This window comes from Dermochelys coriacea, chromosome 8 (assembly GCF_009764565.3).
Source record: "Dermochelys coriacea isolate rDerCor1 chromosome 8, rDerCor1.pri.v4, whole genome shotgun sequence".
Taxonomy (NCBI): domain Eukaryota; kingdom Metazoa; phylum Chordata; order Testudines; family Dermochelyidae; genus Dermochelys; species Dermochelys coriacea.
The window spans coordinates 1,070,809-1,087,349 of NC_050075.1; the positions used below are offsets into that span (position 1 = coordinate 1,070,809).

General features: G+C 48.0%; 1 protein-coding gene across 1 annotated transcript in view; it reads right to left on the reverse strand.

Moving 5' to 3' along the window:
- Positions 1–13,458, reverse strand: part of NSD1 (nuclear receptor binding SET domain protein 1) — a 137,515-nt gene extending 124,057 nt beyond the window's left edge. Inside the window, exons 1-3 of the mRNA XM_043490689.1 lie at positions 13,392–13,458; positions 12,473–12,836; positions 12,024–12,440 (exon numbers count right to left, since the gene is read on the reverse strand). Coding sequence (XP_043346624.1) covers positions 12,024–12,440; positions 12,473–12,832 — 777 coding nt within the window. The 5' untranslated portion in view covers positions 12,833–12,836; positions 13,392–13,458. The remainder of the gene's footprint in view (positions 1–12,023; positions 12,441–12,472; positions 12,837–13,391) is intronic.
- Between the last annotated feature and the right edge of the window lie 3,083 nt (positions 13,459–16,541).

Sequence of the window (16,541 nt, forward strand, 5' to 3'; positions counted from 1 at the left end):
TCAAGGAATATTTCCAACACACCTCTGACCAACATACTAACCCACAGAGACCTTCCTACCAACACTACAAAAAGAAGGATTCTGGGTGGACTCCTCCTGAAGGTCGAAACAGCAGCCTGGACTTCTACATAGAGTGCTTCCGCCGACGTGCACGAGCTGAAATTGTGGAAAAGCAGCATCACTTGCCCCATAACCTCAGCCATGCAGAACACAATGCCATCCACAGCCTCAGAAACAACTCTGACATCATAATCAAAAAGGCTGACAAAGGAGGTGCTGTCGTCATCATGAATAGATCGGAGTATGAACAAGAGGCTACTAGGCAGCTCTCCAACACCACTTTCTACAAGCCATTACCCTCTGATCCCACTGAGAGTTACCAAAAGAAACTACAGCATTTGCGCAAGAAACTCCCTGAAAAAGCACAAGAACAAATCCGCACAGACACACCCCTGGAACCCCGACCTGGGGTATTCTATCTGCTACCCAAGATCCATAAACCTGGAAATCCTGGACGCCCCATCATCTCAGGCATTGGCACCCTGACAGCAGGATTGTCTGGCTATGTAGACTCCCTCCTCAGGCCCTACGTTACCAGCACTCCCAGCTATCTTTGAGACACCACTGACTTCCTGAGGAAACTACAATCCATCAGTGATCTTCCTGAAAACACCATCCTGGCCACGATGGATGTAGAAGCCTCTACACCAACATTCCACACAAAGATGGACTACAAGCCGTCAGGAACAGTATCCCCGATAATGTCATGGCTAACCTGGTGGCTGAGCTTTGTGACTTTGTCCTCACCCATAACTATTTCACATTTGGGGACAATGTATACCTTCATGGCCGCATGGCCCCACAGTATGCCAACATTTTTATGGATGACTTAGAACAACGCTTCCTCAGCTCTGGTCTCCTAATGCCCCTACTCTACTTGCGCTACACTGATGACATCTTCATCATCTGGACCCATGGAAAAGAAGCCCTTGAGGAATTCCACCATGATTTCAACAATTTCCATCCCACCATCAACCTCAGCCTGGACCAGTCCACACAAGAGATCCACTTCCTGGACACTACGGTGCTAATAAGCGATGGTCACATAACCACCACCCTATATCGGAAACCTACAGACCGCTATTCCTACCTACATGCCTCTAGCTTTCATCCAGATCATACCACTCGATCCATTGTCTACAGCCAAGCGCTACGATATAACCGCATTTGCTCCAACCCCTCAGACAGAGACAAACACCTACAAGATCTCTATCATGCATTCCTACAACTACAATACCCACCTGCTGAAGTGAAGAAACAGATTGACAGAGCCAGAAGAGTACCCAGAAGTCACCTACTACAGGACAGGCCCAACAAAGAAAATAACAGAACGCCACTAGCCATCACCTTCAGCCCCCAACTAAAACCTCTCCAACGCATCATCAAGGATCTACAACCTATCCTGAAGGACGACCCATCACTCTCACAGATCTTGGGAGACAGACCAGTCCTTGCTTACAGACAGCCCCTCAACCTGAAGCAAATACTCACCAGCAACCACACACCACACAACAGAACCACTAACCCAGGAACCTAACCTTGCAACAAAGCCCGTTGCCAACTCTGTCCACATATCTATTCAGGGGACACCATCATAGGGCCTAATCACATCAGCCACACTATCAGAGGCTCATTCACCTGCACATCTACCAATGTGATATATGCCATCATGTGCCAGCAATGCCCCTCTGCCATGTACATTGGTCAAACTGGACAGTCTCTACGTAAAAGAATAAATGGACACAAATCAGACGTCAAGAATTATAACATTCAAAAACCAGTCGGAGAACACTTCAATCTCTATGGTCACTCGATCACAGACCTAAAAGTGGCTATCCTTCAACAAAAAAGCTTCAAAAACAGACTCCAACGAGAGACTGCTGAATTGGAATTAATTTCCAAACTGGATACAATTAACTTAGGCTTGAATAGAGACTGGGAATGGATGAGTCATTACACAAAGTAAAACTATTTCCCCATGTTATTTCTCCCCCCCCACCCCACTCCCCACTGATCCTCAGATATTCTTGTTAACTGCTGGAAATAGCCTACCTTGCTTGTCACCATGAAAGGTTTTCCTCCTTTCCCCCCCCTGCTGCTGGTGATGGCTTATCTTAAGTGATCACTCTCCTTACAGTTTTCAGAGTAGCAGCCATGTTAGTCTGTATTCGCAAAAAGAAAAGGAGTACTTGTGGCACCTTAGAGACTAACAAATTTATTAGAGCATAAGCTTTCGTGAGCTACAGCTCACTTCATCGGATGCACCAAATGCATCAAAAAATCAAAAATGAAAAAAATAAAAAAAAATTAAATCAAAAGCTTATGCTCTAATAAATTTGTTAATCTCTAAGGTTCCCCAAGTACTCCTTTTCTCCTTACAGTGTGTATGATAAAACCCATTGTTTCATGTTCTCTGTGTGTGTATATCAATCTCCCCTCTGTATTTTCCACCAAATGCATCCGATGAAGTGAGCTGTAGCTCACGAAAGCTTATGCTCTAATAAATTTGTTAGTCTCTAAGGTGCCACAAGTCCTCCTTTTCTTCTTCCTTCTAACAGCCAGAGTGGAGCAGAGCATCGAATTTAAATGATGGAAGCTCCATGAAGGGCCCAAGGACAGCACTCTGCTAGATATCCTACAACCTCAATCTTGCAGCGGTTCGAGGATAGCTAGATTTTTCACCAGAACACTGCCCAAGGACAGAATGAGCAGGAGTTCCCCATTCCAGACTCTTGTATCAAACTCTGGCTACTAAGTTTCTGGTAACATTTTAAAGTGCTACTTCCCCCTTCTCACACAACCCAAAACTTACACATGCAAAAATCAGACAGAACAAAAATGGAAAATTTAAGCCCTCAAATCAGTATTTTGGAAAATTATGAGCCTATGAGAAAGTTACTAATGGAAGCTACTTTGCTATGTTAATTACAGCCATTACTACCAAGTACAGGAAAGTTGTTGACTTTTACATTACATTAAGTTACATTACTGAAGTCCCATCAAAATAACGTCAATGCCCAATCTCAAATGGAGCTCGTAAGTGTCCAGCATCATGCTCTTTTAAAGCCACCGGAAAGGGTTATTATACTATTACGAATTAACAAAAAACAAAACCGCACAATTTTGTTTTGCGACAGCAGAGATCACGTCAAGACATATTCCACATACCCAAACCCGGAAAGGATGCAAAATGACAAGGGAAAAGGCTCCAACATTCCTTGCCACCTTTCCAGTGCCTACAGCATTGTGGAGGACATGCTCCAAGAGGCATTCACTTCCGTCTCCAGTGCATACCAAACACAATTTGTATCCCAGCTTCATCCAACTCGCTGTCTACTCCATACACACCCCGACTCCCACTCTCAGTCAGCATGAAGCAGAGTTCTCCCCCTTCCAACCTGCCATCATGACATCAACTTTCAGCATGTCAAACCCCTGAAACACTACAACACACTTTCCTTTTGGCCTTGCCAGCTGTGTGGAAACAACATGACCGTACCTTGTGGAAGTCCTGACTGACACCTCCTGACCCCCCCAAGCCCGAACGCAATACTTCTGCTAACATCCAGGTCACCAGCACCGCGAGGCTTGCCAGTCTGCAAAAGGAAGCAGGAGTCAAATGAAAGGGGTCAGAATTGGTGTTTGGTGGAAGTGTCATCTTGTGGGAGGACACAGAGGGGCTACCACAGGCGTGACTGAGCCCTTCACTTCCCTGTTGCCTGACAGCCAGAGCCAGGAGTGACAACCACAGAGCTGACACTGACTAATACATGATCGTTGATGTTTAATATACTGACCGCAGGTGGCAATGGTTATTTCAAAATGCCCCAAACCTCCTCCTTTCCGTGAAGCATTCTGCATCCCATTCGAACACAGCATGGGGCTCTCTTGCTCTCTCTCTGTAGGGGCTACACCACATACGGAGGTTTCCGAGTCTGCTCCTGCCTTTGACCTAGTGCTCCGGTCCTTTAGCTTAAAACAGCACCAGTTCAAAACCACAAATACAGGGTTCACTCTCCAGTAAGTGACCCAACAGGGCGTCAGGACCCCGCAGGGGGTCGTGAGGTTATTATATGGGGCAGTCACGAGCTGTCATTCTCCAGCGCAAGCCCCGCTCTGCCTCCAGCATTTATAATGGTGTTAAATATATTAAAAAGTATTTTTAATTGATATGGGAGAGGGTTGCACTCAGAGGCTTGCTGTGTGAAAGGGGTCACCAGGACAAAAGTCTGAGAACCACTGAGCTAAGGGATCAGGATAGTGTCAGGACCCAATTCAAACCATTATCTGTGGTCCAGCCTCTACAAGAGGACAAACAGTCCCACTGGGCTAGCGTGGATTACAGCTGCCATCTCCTGAAATCCTGCTGCCTGGCAGGGAGCAATATCTCTGAGACATTGTGTCCTCCTAAGCTCTCTGTCCTTGTGCTGAGTAACTCCTATGCTGTCCTCTACCTGGAGTCATCAATACTAATAATAACGTCAAACGTGAGCCTTATATTGTATCAGTGTCAACATTCAAAGAAGTAACTTTTTAAACTTTAAATAATTAATCAAAGCATGTAATTTATCAAATATTCTTGCACTATGCTCCTAGCAAAGAATCACACATTTAATTGCATAACTGGCTGCTCTAGTACATCTTCAAAGGGATCCAAAGAAAATGTCGAACACTAGAAACATTTTAGTTACGTGGCACTTTTTAAAAGTCACAATTAACATTTTATTCATTACAAACTACTATAGGAAATTCTAGCAGTTCAGAAACTACAAGTATTTGCAATTGATCCTCTAACTCAAGACATACTTTTTATTAAAATGGGAATCCTGACATAACCTTAATGATAGTAGTGCTACCTCCCCACTGTCAAACGACTTAACCCGCATCTCCCCTAGCCAAGACTGTACAGGACAGGACAGATGAATGAGTACAGACAGGACCAAACACAAATCACCTTTCCAGTATTAAAGTGATACCATCCATTTTCAATCTTTTTTTTTTTTTTTAAGTGAGTTTAAAATACTTCCAGGTTGCACACCGTCTCTGAGCCCTTCTGCCCTTTTTGTGGTTTTACAATCATATTTTTTAAAATCTGCCCCTTTCATTCCTGTGTTCATGACCAGCACAAAGAACAAAAAGAATTTACTGAAGGACTATACAAGAGAAACAATAAAACTTATTGTATACAAAGTGCTATCAAACGCATCAAGTAACAAGATTTTTTTCTTCTAATCTTTCAGTGATAGTAATCTTCGATGTTATTTAGAACACAGGTTCTCAACCTTTTTCTTTCTGAGTCTTCCTCAACACACTATAAAAACTCCAGGGCCGCGGGGCGGGCGGCTCTGCAGGGCTCAGGGCTTCTGCCCCGCAGGGTGCCGGGGCTTGTGGCTCAAGGGGTAGGGGACTCAGGGCTCCGAGTTTCAGCCCCATGGCTCCGGGCTTCAGCCCCATGGGGGGCACTGGGGCCCAAGGTTTCAGCCCTGTGGGGGTACCAAGGCTCAAGAGCTCCGGGCTTCAACCCCACAGGGGTGCAGGGACTTGGGGCTTCAGCAGAAGAGCCCGTGGAACCAGAGACTGGTTCACAGACCCCTGGTGGAGAACCGCTGATTTATAACAATACAGAAGTCCGATTTCCAAGTTGATGGTGTCCCTTTAAGAAACACTATAAACTACTTACAGTTACTTCAAGAAAATGCCACTTGGGTTCTTCTTGTGCCTCAGTTCATTTGTTAAAATTCAGAACTCATTAGGTATAAAACAAACCAAAAGGCTACATCTCTCCTTTGACCCTACAGATCTGTGTGTATTTCTGATTGCATTTGCTTTACTGGTACTTTAAAGAATGTCCAGTTTATACAGCGGAAGTAAGAAAAACAAGAGATCACAGAACTCCTGCTCATACAATTAACTGTCTTAAAAGAAAATCACAAGTTCTAACCTATCTCTGGAAATAGTCCACAAAGGGTTTCAAAGGCAGCTGTTACACTGTAGCAAGAAATTAGCAAATTCATGTGAGTTTTTAGGATCAAAAAAATTTGTTTTTTGCACTCCGTCTTTAAGATTGTTGTTCCATGATCAAACTGAAACATTAATCTCAACCCTTGGCTAAAATTTATATGAGTTAATAAGAACAGAACTAGAGTCATGTTCAGTTATATAAATTTGTAATAGGCACAGTTTTGGAAGAGATTTTCTAGAAGAAAAATCAAATAGCTATATAATAAACACAGTACTAAAAGAAGCTAAGTCCAAACACATGGTTAAGAATGAGATACAGGTAGGAAGAATAGACAAAGTAGTATTTTGTTTAAACAAAGTTTCTGTTACTCAAACAAATATTGAAGTAAGAGGAAATATAGTAAACAGAAATTCATGTGAAGGTTTTGACAAAGTTTGACTTCAAAATAAAGTTCTGAGGCAGACACACACAACACTTTCAGGACTCTGAAGAATTTAATGTCAATGGCTTTTGTGACCCATTTCTAGCAATTTGCAAGACAACACCTGAGGTTTTGCTATTCACAGCTGTAGCATCTGTTCAGCTGCAAACAGTTGCATGACCCTGCGTGACCAGAAGATCACTAATCATACACTTTTTGAGGTGCATTATGTGTAGTATAAATATACATAGCAAGTGATAACACATTGTTTACGGCCACAATGCAAAGGAAAACCTGTAACTGACACCTAATTTCCTGAGCACCACAAGTTATCAGGTGGAAACAAGTAGAGGTGAAACTGGAATAAAGAAGATTACTGCTAAAGAGTGCAATACTGCCAAGAGCCAATCCATTGCAATGGAAATCTCTATTTCCTGAATAACTATTCAAAAGCCCGCAGAAACCGAAAATAAAATTGTACCATTACAGCAGCCTCTATCGTACTTATCTGCCCCACATATAGGATCTATGTATTTATCCTCACAAAAGCCCTTACAAGGTGTCTATCCTTATAAGGTAAAGCACTGTGATTATCCCCATTGTACAGATGGGAACGGAGAGACAGAGATGCTAAGTGACATACCTAGGGTCACACAGGATGTTTGTGGAGGGGCAGGAACTGAACCTGGCTCTCCCAAGGCTCAGGCTAACATTCTAACGACTGGACCACCCTTCCTTCTCTACAATCATCACATTTGAAGATTGATGCATGAAATTTAAACAGCATTTAAAACAATAATGCTTTTTTAAAAGGTACAGTATAGTCACTTCACAAGTGTGGTACACTGGCAACTTCCATGGCATTCTACTTCACGGTAAGCATAAGATCCAATCACACAGCCATTTCCAAAAAAGAACCAGATCTTCCAATCCAGACAAATTTCAGTGTTAAGAAGACGCCTTTGAAAGAAACAGAACAAGGATAGTGGCCGGTGGACAGCCTCTAATTTTCAGAGGGTATATGCATACGGAGCATGTTGCCCGTTTTCAATATGGAAAGCCAAACCGATCTGATTACTGCACTGGGGAAAACCAGGGCTGACAAAGGGAACTTATACTCTGAATACACACAAACACTTGCATCTAAGGGATTGTGTGCTACCATAATCATTTAAAATTTAAATCAACATGTAATCTTAATTGTTCATTCTATAATGAGGGATTTATACTAGAAGATTCTTCTAGCAAGCTCTCCAACAGCAATATACTTAACAAGATAAAAGGAATTAAAAAAGAGGGAGGGGAAAAATCACAGAACAGAAGCCATTCATTATACAGCAGCAGCAACTCCTATATTTAGGTTGCCTAACACTTTTTATTATGAAAACAATTGTTATTTTTTTCAGAAGGAGTTCTCACCCTTCCATGGTTTGCAGCGGGATTTTTAAGTTTAGCAGGGATTAGTTCTGGAGGTCAGAGGTGCTTTTTGCTGGCCTCGTGAAAATCCTTTCAAATTTGGCCATGTTACAAGCAGATGAAAACTGCCATTGCTTGTCCATGTTTCACACAACATAGCTGTTTTCTGGCAACACAAACCTCCCCTGCAGTGTTCCACTAGCACTGCATATGCACCCTAGATGTCTCAAGTGGAGTATAATCACTGAATAACCTTCAGTTAGTAAAAAGAAAAGGAGTACTTGTGGCACCTTAGAGACTATAATTAACTTTAACAAAACATCAAAGTGAAGGGAAAATAATATAACAAAAGGTATATAAATCAAACCAAAATTTAAATGAAGGGTTTTTTTTTTTTATGAGAATGAAGTTACTGGTCCTGCATCTACACAGAGCCCTGCGGAAGTCAATGAGGCTCAGAGGTTTGCAGGGATGCATCCATGCACAACGCATTGCAGGATCAGGGCAGTACTGTCTATATAATTCCCACCGTACTTTCACCAGATTTTCTCAACTTGCAAAGACCAGAACAACAACAGTATTTAGAATTTCTGAAATTAGTCACATATTAAAATGACAAAAACTCAGTGGAAGAACTAGACATGGCTACTCACTTTAAAGTTAAACAATAAGCTGTAGTCCAGTATAAGTAACATAAGTGGCAGGGAAAACACAGCAGCAACCACCACGTTGAGCTGCTTTTACTGTGCCAACAGTTCGGAGATGGTGTTACTACACTTTGGTACCTTTACAGCACCTGCAGTAACTCCTACGGATAAACAGAGAACTTGTCTACCCCATACTGACATTCACTTAACATTTAAAAGAAATGAAGAAAGGTGCACATCTCTGCATATACCTTAACTTTAACAAAGCAACCTCTCACCCATGTGACATGTACAGTGTGCAAAGAGATCAGAGAACTATTAACACATCATCAGGCAAAATGCTACATGCTTTCTAATCTCACCTATATACATAAAGGAATTTAGCATGCACCGAAGTGCCTATTTTTAAATGTGACTTTTTGTCGCCAACCAAAAAATCCACCTATTTTCCCATCAATTCCATTGGGGGAGCTACTGTCATCTTGGAAACTGTCATCCCTTTTCAGAGTAGCAGCCGTGTTAGTCTGTATTCGCAAAAAGAAAAGGAGTACTTGTGGCACCTTAGAGACTAACAAATTTATTAGAGCATAAGCTTTCGTGAGAAATGCATCCGATGAAGTGAGCTGTAGCTCACGAAAGCTTATGCTCTAATAAATTTGTTAGTCTCTAAGGTGCCACAAGTACTTCTTTTCTTTTTGTCATCCCTTTGAAAGTGAGTGCCCAATGCTTCATTTAAAAAACAGCTGAACACAGGCACAAACAAGAGGCCCTATTTTCAAACAGGCTTTATTCTTAACAAAACAGGAAGTCTGAGAAGCTGTGGGCATGCTCAAAGCGGTTAGCATCATGAACAAAAGCTCCCTGCGAGTTCTTGTATAAAAGGTGGAACTCTGTCCTTGGGGGCAGGGTTGAAAGGAGTAGTCTATCTCTGAAAAGCAACTCTAAAAATAGCAATGCGAGCTCCTGATTTTTAAGTCTTTCAGCAACTCCAAAGAAAATTGGCTCAAATTACATGTAAATAGGTGGAGTAAGGAGTTAAATGCTAGCACCACCAACTCAGCTTGGGATCTGAGAATCAAGCTTGGTTATTTCTATCTACTACAATCTGTAGTAATAAAGAGTCTGCAGTTGGACTGCAGTTAACTATTCTGTTTGGAATGCGAAGCAGACTAAAATCTAGCTTCCTCTCCCAGAGCTGTAGGACTAGCAAATGTAAACTCACAAAAATTTACTTTCACCAATAAAGAAAGCAGGTAAGACCTCCACAGTGCACAGAGGAAGATGATCTGTTGGTTAAAAGGTGCTTTTTTTTTAAAAAATATTTTTTCCAAACACAAACTACTCTTTAGCTCCACTGAATTATCTTAAGGATTCAGCCAGAATACAGCAAACAGGATTTATTTTTATTAGAAAGCCAAGCCTTTGAGCCTCCTGTTTGCACATAAAAAATATTACAAATCCAATACAAAAATAAATTGATATGATTTCTGTGCCTTTCCAAATTCTGCAGCGCCTATGAAATCACCGATCTACAACTTGAGTGCTTCAGGGCCAAGTGCTGTTGTGAAAACTCCTCTACACAGCTTCTGTTTACAAAGTGAGAGCCCTCCCATTGCTGCATCACTGAACACATCTGCTGTAAGTAATTCCTTTGCTTTTCAAAACAAAGAAAGTTGCAGTAAATAGAAAGAGACAAAGCAGCAACAGAATCTCCCCAAAGACCTAGAAGGATAGTGGTCCCATGCACTACCTTCCCTGAAAGCTCTCTTCACCCAGAGCTCATTGCAAGGTTTGGGCCTAAAACAGCAGCATAAATAGTTTCAACTGACATTCCCGATATTCCAAGATCATCCTTTTCTATGGACACAGAGACTTTTCCAAAGCCTGCTCCCCCACCTTTGAACACATCTTAGGAGAACCCTTTGAAGGTTTCTGAATTTATAGCTCCACTTCCTACAGCAAAGAACACAGACCTAAACATGAATCAATTTTCAAGAGTACTGTGTACATGCATAGCATGTCACACTATAGTATCTGTAATTAAATAAAAAACTCTTCAGGGGGTGGATGTTGTATTAAGTAATCTCCCCAGCACAAGTGTCAGAAAATACTTAAAACTCAGACACAAGACATGCTTAAAGCCAGGGGAAGTTTTAGCCAAATGCTCTTAAAAAAAATTAAAAGAGTGGCATGTGCAGTTTGAATAATATATTTCAGTGCTGCAGCAACTATTTGTAAAACACACACTTAGAAATGAAGGAAAGTGACCTACAAATTATAGGTGGCACATGTAAAATACAACAACGAAGTTACACACATCCAACTACTTATGGAACTTAAAAGGAAGGTTTAAAGCCGTTTTGCTTCTAGGGAGCTCTGAAAATTGACAAGGTGCTAAATCAAGGAGATTTAACCACAAGTAATGGGATCTTTTTCTGAAAGATCTGCTCTAGGAATTATTTTGGGGGAAGTTGTCTGGCCTGCGTTATACAGAATGTCAGACTAAATGATCACAATGGTCACTTCTGGCCTTGGAGTCTATGAAATTAGAAAGGAAAAATGTAGCCTGAATAGCTAGAGAGACTTCCTGGCAGTGAGCTCTATTAAGCCATGAAGTAGGAAAATCCAATGGCTTGGGTTATTTAAAACTAGACTGGACAAAGCACTAGAAAATGTACTCTAGGGAACAATTTTGCACTTGTAAGGGGTGGACTAGCTGGTCCAATCGCTCTTTTCCATCGCCAGCTTCTAAAGTTTTAAGGAGATAACTCTACTGGCAATGTCAAAAAAACTGTGTCTGAAAATAAAGTTTGTCACTGCAAATAGCATTTCCAATCTTTAAAATATCATATAGGGAGAAACAACCCCAGAGGCCAGCAACTATATCAATCCTGCTTTTATACTAGTTTAACATCTCAAAAAACTTGAATGTTTTAAGAACTGTCCCACACTGAAGAGAGACTAAAAAATGGCACCAGCAGGTTCCAGTATCTATGATCTCAAGGACTGCCAGATGAAATCCACTCAGTTTACAAGTAAAACAATCTTTTTGCTAACTGTCAGGACCTGCAAACTAAGCCTAAGCCCTCAGAGGCCAAGTGGGCTCTTCCTGGCTCACACATCCCGAACAACAAATATTCTGCAGCGAGGCCTTAGTTAAAAACTCTGCTGATGATACAGGCAGCTCAGAGATGTCAGCTAGGACAAAAAGGAGAAACATCCTCCAGTTTCTAAGGTGAGCCACGGGCTTCTCCTTTGCCAACCTCCAGGACTCTGTGCCACGCAAAATGGCAGCAGCTTTGTGTTACCTGTACAGGCCCCGACCTCGATCCCGCCACTTCGTGGGGCGAAGAGAAGTAAAGAGAGGGAAGCAGCATGTTGACACGCACCTGAGACCCGGCTAGCGCCACCTCCCCACGCCCGCCCCGCCCCGCCCCGCCCCGGCCCGGCCCGGCCCGGCCGACACGGAGGCTCCGCTCTCCCCTAGCGCGGTGGATCGGGGCCGAAGGCTGCTTACAAACTGTCTCCCCGCGGCGGGCTCAGGGGTGTCCGTGGCGCTTGGCAGGCTGCTGGGGCTCGGACCGGGATCCTCCTTAGCGGCCCCGTCTGTGGTGCTGAAGGGCTGCTCCGCTCTCCCACGTGTCTGCCCCAGAGGCCCGGGCACCGGGCGCAGCTCGACCCGCTCGGTCCGCGTCCCCAGGCCGGGTCCCCGGCAGGCCTGGCCCGGCGTCTCGGCCGGCGCGGCGGGGGAGCAGAGAACCGCCGAGATGGGCTCATGGTGCCTGCGATCCGCCGAGCCGCCGCCCGGCCCGGGCCCGGGCCCGGGCCCGGCCCCCTCTGCCCCCGGCGCGGGCGGCGGCTCGCGGCAGGGGGCTCCGGCGAGGCTCCTCCGCAGCCCGGCCTCGGGGCCGCCCTCCGCGGCCGCCCCGTCGCCCTGCGCGCCGGGCAGCGCCGGCCAGTCCGGGCCCGCGAGGGGCAGCGCCCGGCGCCCCGAGGCCGGGCGGCGGCGGCGGCGGCGGGCTGCCCGGGGCCTGGGGCTCGGCGGGCGGCGGGGAGCCGGGGCGGGAGCGGGCCGGGCTCGGCGGCGCCGTTGAGATACTCGGCGCTGATCATGGAGGCGAGGTCCTGCAGCCGGCGCAGCGGGATGTAGCAGGAGGCCGGGTCCTGGCCGCAGGCCGCCTTGGCGGGGAGCGGCCCCGTGCAGCCATTGGGCGGCTCAGGCCCGGGGCTGCCCGCGCGCTCGGGCAGGGCCCGCGGGCCGGCGAAGGGGGCCAGGCCGCCCCTCCGGCTCCCGTCGCAGGCCGGCTCCATCCCGCGCCGCGGCATCGACCTGCGGAGCGAGCACAAGCACAATGGTCAGGCCGGGCCTGCGCTCCAAGATGGCAGCCCGCGCCCCTCCCCCCGCCGGGCGGGCGGGCGGCCGGACCGCCGCGCTCCGCGGCCCCCCGCCGGCCCCGCGACCCCCCGCCCGCCGGCCCGGCCCCGCCCGGCCCTGCGTCCCTCCCTCAGCGCCGCCCCGCGCGCCCCCTCCGCCCCGGCGGCCCTACCTGCCCCTCCCGCGCCCGGCCCCCGCGCGGGCACAGAACGAGCAGGCCCGGCCCGGCCCCGCAGCTCCGCCGCCTCCCCCCTCCCCCGCGCGCGCGCGCGCGCGCCCGCCCGCCCGCCGGCCGCCATCCCCCCCGCGCGCGCGCGCGCGCGCGCGGCCGCCCCTCCCTCCTGCCCTCACCGACTCTCGGGGTGCAGCGCCGGCCAATCAGCGCCGCGCGGCCCCTCCAGCGCCTCGTGCCCGGGGCCCCCGGCCGGGCCTCGCTGCTGCCTCCCCGCGGCGGCTCCCCCCGGCCCGGCCCGGCCCCTCCCCTCCTCCGCGGCCTCGTCTGCGCCTCACCCGGGGCCCGGCCCGCACGCGGCTGCCGAGCGGCGCCAACAAAATGGAGGCTGCGGCCGGGCCCCTCGCCCCCGCCCCGCCCGCCCCCTCGCGGGGAGCGCCCGGCCGGGCCGCACCGCACCGCGCCGCGCCGCGCCACACACCCGCCGCGGCCTGGGCGCTCGGGCCCGGCCTGCCCCGCCTGCGCCCGGCCCGGGCCCTCGCTGGGCTCCGCAGCGCGCTGCCAGGCCCAGGCCCGGGCCCGGGCCCGGGGGCGCTGGCCCGGGGTCGGGCGGCCGCTCGCGATCCTTGCCTGGATCCTTGCCCTGCGGGTCCTGCTGCTCCCGGAGCCGTCTCGCCCCGGCCGTGCGGCGGGGAGCGCGGGGGCCCGCGGCCGTGGGGCTGGCGCACGAGTCCCGGCCGGGGAGGGGGTCACCAGCCAGGGACGCGCGGAGGGTGGGGTTCAGCCCGCCCGGCGGATGGCCAAGGTGCTGCTCGCTCGCCTCTTGGTACAATGACTCTGGCAGCAGCGTGCCCCCTCTTTGGAGGTGTGATTGTGTTCCCAAGGGCTGCCGGTACTTCTGCACCGACAGCTGGGATATTCTCCAGCACTGGGGGTGTATGTCCAGCCTCCCTCCTCAAAGCATTTACACCAGGGTGCTCCAACTCCCTTGGAGGAAAGGGCTGAATTCTCGGTGTCACTATACTTTACGGGCCGGGGGCAAATTCAGGAGCATATTGTCCCTTCAGGGCACAGGGGAGTGGCAGCAGGAGCCTGGTCTGCACAGAGATGAAGGGGAGAATATCGCCTTTCAATTAAACCTGGAGCTAGTTATATCTTCAGTGCCTATTGTCACACTCCTCACTCAATGAAAAATCTTTGCCCAAGGCTGTCTCTGCCCTTTGTTTCTCTTCCTTCCCTTCCCCTTCTCTGTTTCTCCCTCTTCGCAGTGTGTGTGTCTGTTCTTTTCTCTGCATTTCCTTCCCTACAGCAACTCCAAATTCCTATCCCCTTCTGCCACTCAAACCATCAGTGATTACATACTTAATGTTGATACAGAAGTGTCATCACTAGCCTTTAAAACTGATAGCCCGATTAGATTAATAGGGGACAGTGGACTTTGCTTTTGTGCTGAGTCAGGTTGCAGGCTCTCTGCACACTCAGGCAGACATCACTTCATGGATTACACCGCTCACATTTAGGATGTGGCCCTGCTGCCAGAAACTTCCTCTCTTGTAAATTTAAAGATGAGATTTTAGACAATGTGAACATGCCACATATGAGTCCTATGAGCCACATAATATGGGCAGGATCTGGCCAGCAGGCCGGATGTTTGGTGGTCCTGATTTAAACCCTGGAAGTTCATGTGTCTCCATCCTTCCTAGATCTTATGCCTCGTTGGACCCTTGGCTTCTGCTAGTGGCAGAGCAGGCTGGAGTTCGGTGTGGGGCCTGAGGAATTGTGGAGCTTGCTCCACCACTCCTGGGCCTCATTGCCAGCTCTCTATGTATGGTTTCCATCTGGCGCCAAGGCCTTCAGCCTCTTTGCTGCCAGGGGATCTCTGTTCATGCTCCCCTCTCACAGGCTCCATAACTCAGGGGGTTTCTCCTTTGTTCTCCTCACTCCTGGCCATGGCATGGTTCTGTCCTGCCATGTCAGCCATTTCCTTACTGGCAGGTCGCTGTCTCTCTGCTGAGAGGAGAGGGGGACTGCTGTCACTACACCCTGGGCCATGGACTCTATAGGCCCCAGCGGTGCCTCCCTTCTCTTAAAGGAGCATCACCTGGAACATGCTGAACCGCAGAGGACTGGAGAAGCGTCCTGCTCCCCCTCACCAAAGTGGATGGCTTTCTCTCTCTCGGGAGCCGGGGAAACCACCTCACTGGTTCTATTCACATGGCTTCTGCCTCGCTCTGCTGTACACAGGGGGGCGGATGACTTGGCAGAAGGCATGTACTGCGGTCCTCGAGGGCTTTTCCTCAAGAGTCCCTAACTTGGGAGATTGCCATAGCCCACAAGTCTAGGGGTGAAGCCCAACCTTCCCATGGACATTGGGAGAAGACCATGTATTATCCCTCTCCAGTACAAGCAGAGGTTAACCCTTTGTTCACCAGGTAGTGCCGCTGTCATACATGTTACTACTTCTCCTAACATCCATACCTCTGTCACGGTTTGCATGAGAGACAAGGTGAGGGAGGTAGTATCTTGTATTGGACCAGCGTCTGTTGGTGACAGAGGTAAGCTTTTGAGCTTATTAGAGCTCTTCTTCACATGTGGGGACCATACTCCCAGTGTCACAGCAAAATGCAAGGTGGAACAGGTTGTTTAGCATGAGTAGTTAGTTAGCACATAGGTAAGGGACCATTCAAGGTAGAGTGGCCCATTAACTGCTCTGCAGTCATAGGACAAAAAGAGGGGGTTCTTTGGTTACAGATTGTTGTAATAAGCCATAAATCCAGTGTCTCTGTTTAGTCCATGAGTTTTAGCGTCTAGCTAAAAGTTCTCAGTTTAAGCTCCCAGGCTTGTCTTTTGAAGGTGTTGTGCAGATTTCCTTAGAGGACAAGGACTGAGAGGTCAGACATGGAGTGATCACTTTGTGAGGTGATGGGGTGCTTGTCATTTATCTTTTTCCTGTATGAGTTCATTAAAGAATGTAGTGATTGTTTGCACCCACATAAGTTATTGGGGCATTTAGTGCACTGGATGAGGTACACCACTATACCTTGAATGGTTTCTTACAATATGTGCCAACAACTTGTGTTAAACAATCTGTTCCACCTTGCATTTAGCTGTGACCTTGGGAGTACCTTTTCCAGACCTGAAGAAGAGCTCTAAAAGCTTGTCCCTCTCACCAACAGAAGTTGGCCCAATAAAACATACTACTTCACCCACCTTGTCTCTCTAATATCCTGGGACTGACATGGATACAACAACACTGCATATGACAGTGGATTGCATAGTCCCACAACAATTACTCACCACTGTTTCTCTCATCTTCTTATTCTCTTTGAGGATTCTAGCTCCAGGATTGACCCTGGTTGTCAGAACATAGCACTCTGATCTTCTTACAGTCCATCTCCTCCTCCTCTTGTGACCTCTCCAGCCTTACTGTTCTCAGCACTGCTTCTATACTTACAGCGCTATAGCACATAGCGAAGACACTACCTATA